The sequence below is a fragment of the Bidens hawaiensis genome, unplaced genomic scaffold, assembly GCF_021521415.1.
Source record: "Bidens hawaiensis isolate Kalapana, Puna unplaced genomic scaffold, B.hawaiensis_p1.1 tig00043592_1, whole genome shotgun sequence".
Lineage (NCBI taxonomy): Eukaryota > Viridiplantae > Streptophyta > Magnoliopsida > Asterales > Asteraceae > Bidens > Bidens hawaiensis.
The window spans coordinates 10362-14444 of record NW_027505845.1 but is presented as its reverse complement, the minus strand read 5'-3'; the positions used below and the strand labels follow the sequence as shown (position 1 = coordinate 14444).

Sequence of the window (4083 nt, the reverse complement as noted above, 5' to 3'; positions counted from 1 at the left end):
CGTATTTGCTATTTATGCTCTTGTCAACTACTCCATGATTGCAGCCTAGTTCAAGTTCTGTCTTATTCTAGTCCAGAAGATCGATCAACTGACAAAAACCGGTCCAGGCCAGAACCTAAAGTTATGTTTTGTTAGCCTTTTTTTCTAAAAAATATATTTTTTTTTAATATGAGAGAATTGTATTTAGAATTTAGATGGACATGATTTGAAATTAATTAATAGAAATTGAAATATATTAAAAGAATTTATTTTTGTAACAACTTTGATGATAAACAATTACATTGGAATCTATCAATCAATGAAGTCATCACCGATCGTGGCAGTAGGAAACGACACCATCAGTTGCCAAGTGAAACACTAATACAAGACCAACTGATATATAAGATTCTTCCGCGTCCTCTTAGGTAGTATTTCAAGTCTTTTGCGCCTTCGATCAGTTATTTAGCACGTCAATCTTTGCATCTTTAGTTCTTTCATTCCTCGATCGGCATTTGTAACTGTGTCCTCAGTCCTTTATTCTAAGGGGAGTTAATATTTGGTCATAGTTGATGTCATCAACACTTTATTTTTGTGAAGCTATATATATTTATTAGTTGTATGTTTTGGCAAGTCATTAACTCTTATTCAGTTTTAACACTTTCCTAATGATGTTGGATCTTCTGGTTAAAGCAAAAAAAGCTCGTTGGGTAAGACTATCATAATCCATATAGCTAGTCGTAATCACTAATGTCCTGCTCTATGGAGGTGAGCTTGAACAAGGTCTTACACGTCAAACCCGAACCGGTCATACCCACTTTACCACTTAGATTACAATCGAGTCGATTCCCGGGGGTCCTACAAGTACCAAAAATTTGGGTCTAGGTCAGCAAAAATGTCTTAGAAAATGCACAATCTGGTTCCAATACTAACAAACAATTCTACTACCCTAACATGTTTTAACAGGCTGGCTCCCAGACATTGCCTTTACCACTAACCGGGTCTGGTCGGAGTCGATTTTCACGGGTAAGACTCGTTTGATCACCCTAATGCAATTCCCAAAAACCACAATTCCCCGAGTTTAATAAATATGACGTCTTTGTCACTCCTCCATTTGTAGAAGTGTTTTGGGCTATTAAAACTCTTCTAGTACCGGTAATACTACCGTCCCTCCTACTCTAGAGTGCTAATAATTCAAAAGAACAAATTAATTGACTTTTCAGCGTATGTTTTGATACATTTTTTTAAATTTCAAATGGCCATTTATTAAAACTAGTCATAGTCATAATGTACAATGTAGACATATAATAATTTGTTTTAAAAAAAAGTTAAGTGAAATCACAAGGACCCAAAAGATTCATTCAAGTATAATACAAGGACCAGAATAATATTTATTCATGTGAAACAATGCTTGCTTTTGTCACTTACCTCAGGAGTTGTTATGTTGATGAATCTTAAGCTCAAAATAGTTTAGTTTTCACCTCCTCCTCATCCTCCTCTCCCTCTTCTCTTACTTTCTCTCTCTGCATACCTCTTTTCTCTCTCTGCAAATCCTTCTTATCTGCATATACAAACCTTCTGTAAGATTACACATTGATTCACATTCATAATGGTAAATTCATAACTAGAAATATTCATCAATCACTTTGCATTTTTTTTTTGTAAAAATGTGTGTGTTTTCGCGGATGCAGCAGCAATTGGTACCGCCATGGCTCGAGAAGCTTCTTGAAACGGCATTCTTCTCGGTCTGCCGGACTCATGGAGCTGCCGCCCGAAGTGAATGCAACATGTATTGTCTGGATTGCAATGGAGATGCATTTTGCTTCTATTGTAGATCTACCAAACATAAAGATCATCAAGTTATTCAGGTGAATATTACTGTCTGTTTTTTAGTAATGTTATGATTTCAAGATTTATGAATTTAGTTTTTTTTTATTTTAACAAAAAAAACTTAGTGCTGCTGTTTAAAAAGGGTTAGCTAGCGACACAACTTATTGTCTGTTCTATATATATACTTGGTTTTTTTCATTAAATTCCGAGCAATGTCGTGATGAGACAATAAAAATGCAGATCAGACGATCATCATATCATGACGTGGTGAGGGTTTCTGAGATCGAAAAAGTGTTGAACATTGATGGAGTTCAAACATACGTGATCAACAGCGCAAGGGTTTTGTTTATAAACGAACGACCACAGCCGAAATCCGGCAAAGCGGTTTCCCACATTTGTGAAATTTGTGGAAGAAGCCTGTTAGATGCTCTTCGATTTTGTTCGCTGGGATGTAAGGTTAGCATTATTAATCTGTTTCATTAATACACTTAACTATTATTTATTTAATATTTAATGCCTAATGTTTCGCCTTTTGCTTCACAGTGTTGACATTACAACTCACTCATATCATATGAATTGGCATGTATGATGTATCAAATATAATCATGACATCATCATGCTCATCATATACATATTAAACAAATTATAAAACAACCCATCATCCACCAAAATAATGTCATTAACACTATTATATTATTTTTTGAACGGCTAATAGCACTATTATATTATATGTACTTAAATCCACTAATTTTCATCTATTTATTAGTCTTATTGCTAATGTAAATATGATGTTACAAAAATGTGAATGTAAATGTAGTTTAACAGATCAAAAGCTTTCATGGAATAACTAACATGTGTTTGTATGATCATTATCTTTTTGTCAATGTATATACACAACTAACATTAATGACAACTTAATGGCGATCACTATCTTGATTGATGGACATCGACCTTTCTAAATTTTTAAAAATTGAAAATTTAATGTTATTTTTAGGTCGATTAATTTATATGCTTATTTATAAATTTTTAAATAAAGGTTGTAGGAATAAAAAGAAATGGAAACACAAGCTTTATGGTAGAGGAGATATCATCATCAACAACAAGAATGATATCATCATCATCAACAAGAAGAGTGGAAGAAGAATTGCGTGAAGGCTCGCAACAAGACATTTACCCTCCCACACCTCCTTCAACTTCATCCACTAGGAGAAGAAAGGGGATCCCTCATAGGGCTCCTTTTGGATTATAATATATACATTATAAATATAACCGTTTTGATACATAACCGATTTTAATTAGAAAACCGTAAGAACCGCATAAACACATTTGCATCCAATGCTTTAACTTGTAGTTCCAATGAGCTACTATTTTTATGTGCCACTGGTTATGTGGTTTTCACGGTTTTTTACTTAACATTAGTTGTGTATTCAACGAGGTATATAAATAATTATATAAACAAGTAAATTACTCAATTGTCCTTAAAAAGGAGCAAATGTACCTTCAATCCCCCCTACTTTATGCAACTCATCAACATTGACAATTTATTTCACCAAACACGTATATATCCATTTTCGGCTTCCCTTCCCAAAGCCTTTATGGGATATCAATTATATGCTTCTATTTCATGATACGATTATATTCGTATGATATAAATGTTTATAACCGTATATTTTTCAATTTGTTAAAGAGCAAAATCTCTTGGACATTAATCATGATATATAACTCAAATGTTATGTTTTATAAGGTTTTTCCACGAGCAGTTGATGGTTCTTGCAATGGAGGTTGAACATGTATCATTGGATTTATTACATCAAGACAAGATGAAGATTATTTTAGTCCTCATTGATGTAGAAACATCAACAAAACAGTTGGTAGTAATATACGTTATATAGGGTGGGATTGGTGTTTGAGGGGTCCAAAGTACAAAACAAAAACTCTTGTTCGGTGAGGCCATAAACCAATAATTCATATTTGTTTTTGTTTATAGTTGAAAGGTGTACATACAATTAAGAAGGTAAAGCAATTTTTTGAGGAGTCCATTTTATAATTTAGATTGGCCCCCAACCCACATGGGTCATTTAAAAATATATATATATATCTTTCATTTTTAGTTAAATAAGCTTTATTAATTTTATATACACAATGCAAAAGTTGGGTCAAAAGTCATGCTTGTTTGATGGAACACCTAGTTTGGTTGGGTAAGTGAGTTGGAATACATTTCTTAATTCATTCTTGTACGTCTTTGCATTATTAAAGGCACATTTGATATTTGATTTA

The 4083-nt window shown here is 33.1% G+C and overlaps 1 protein-coding gene across 1 annotated transcript; it reads left to right on the top strand.

Annotated features, from left to right (window-relative positions):
- The first annotated feature begins 1475 nt into the window (after window positions 1-1475).
- On the top strand, window positions 1476-3055 carry LOC143615589 (protein RGF1 INDUCIBLE TRANSCRIPTION FACTOR 1-like). Its single transcript, XM_077088686.1, has 4 exons — window positions 1476-1588; window positions 1668-1844; window positions 2047-2262; window positions 2843-3055. Exons 1-4 carry the CDS (start codon window positions 1586-1588, stop codon window positions 3053-3055), a joined length of 609 nt encoding a protein of 202 aa, XP_076944801.1. The 5' UTR covers window positions 1476-1585.
- The last annotated feature ends 1028 nt before the right edge of the window (window positions 3056-4083 follow it).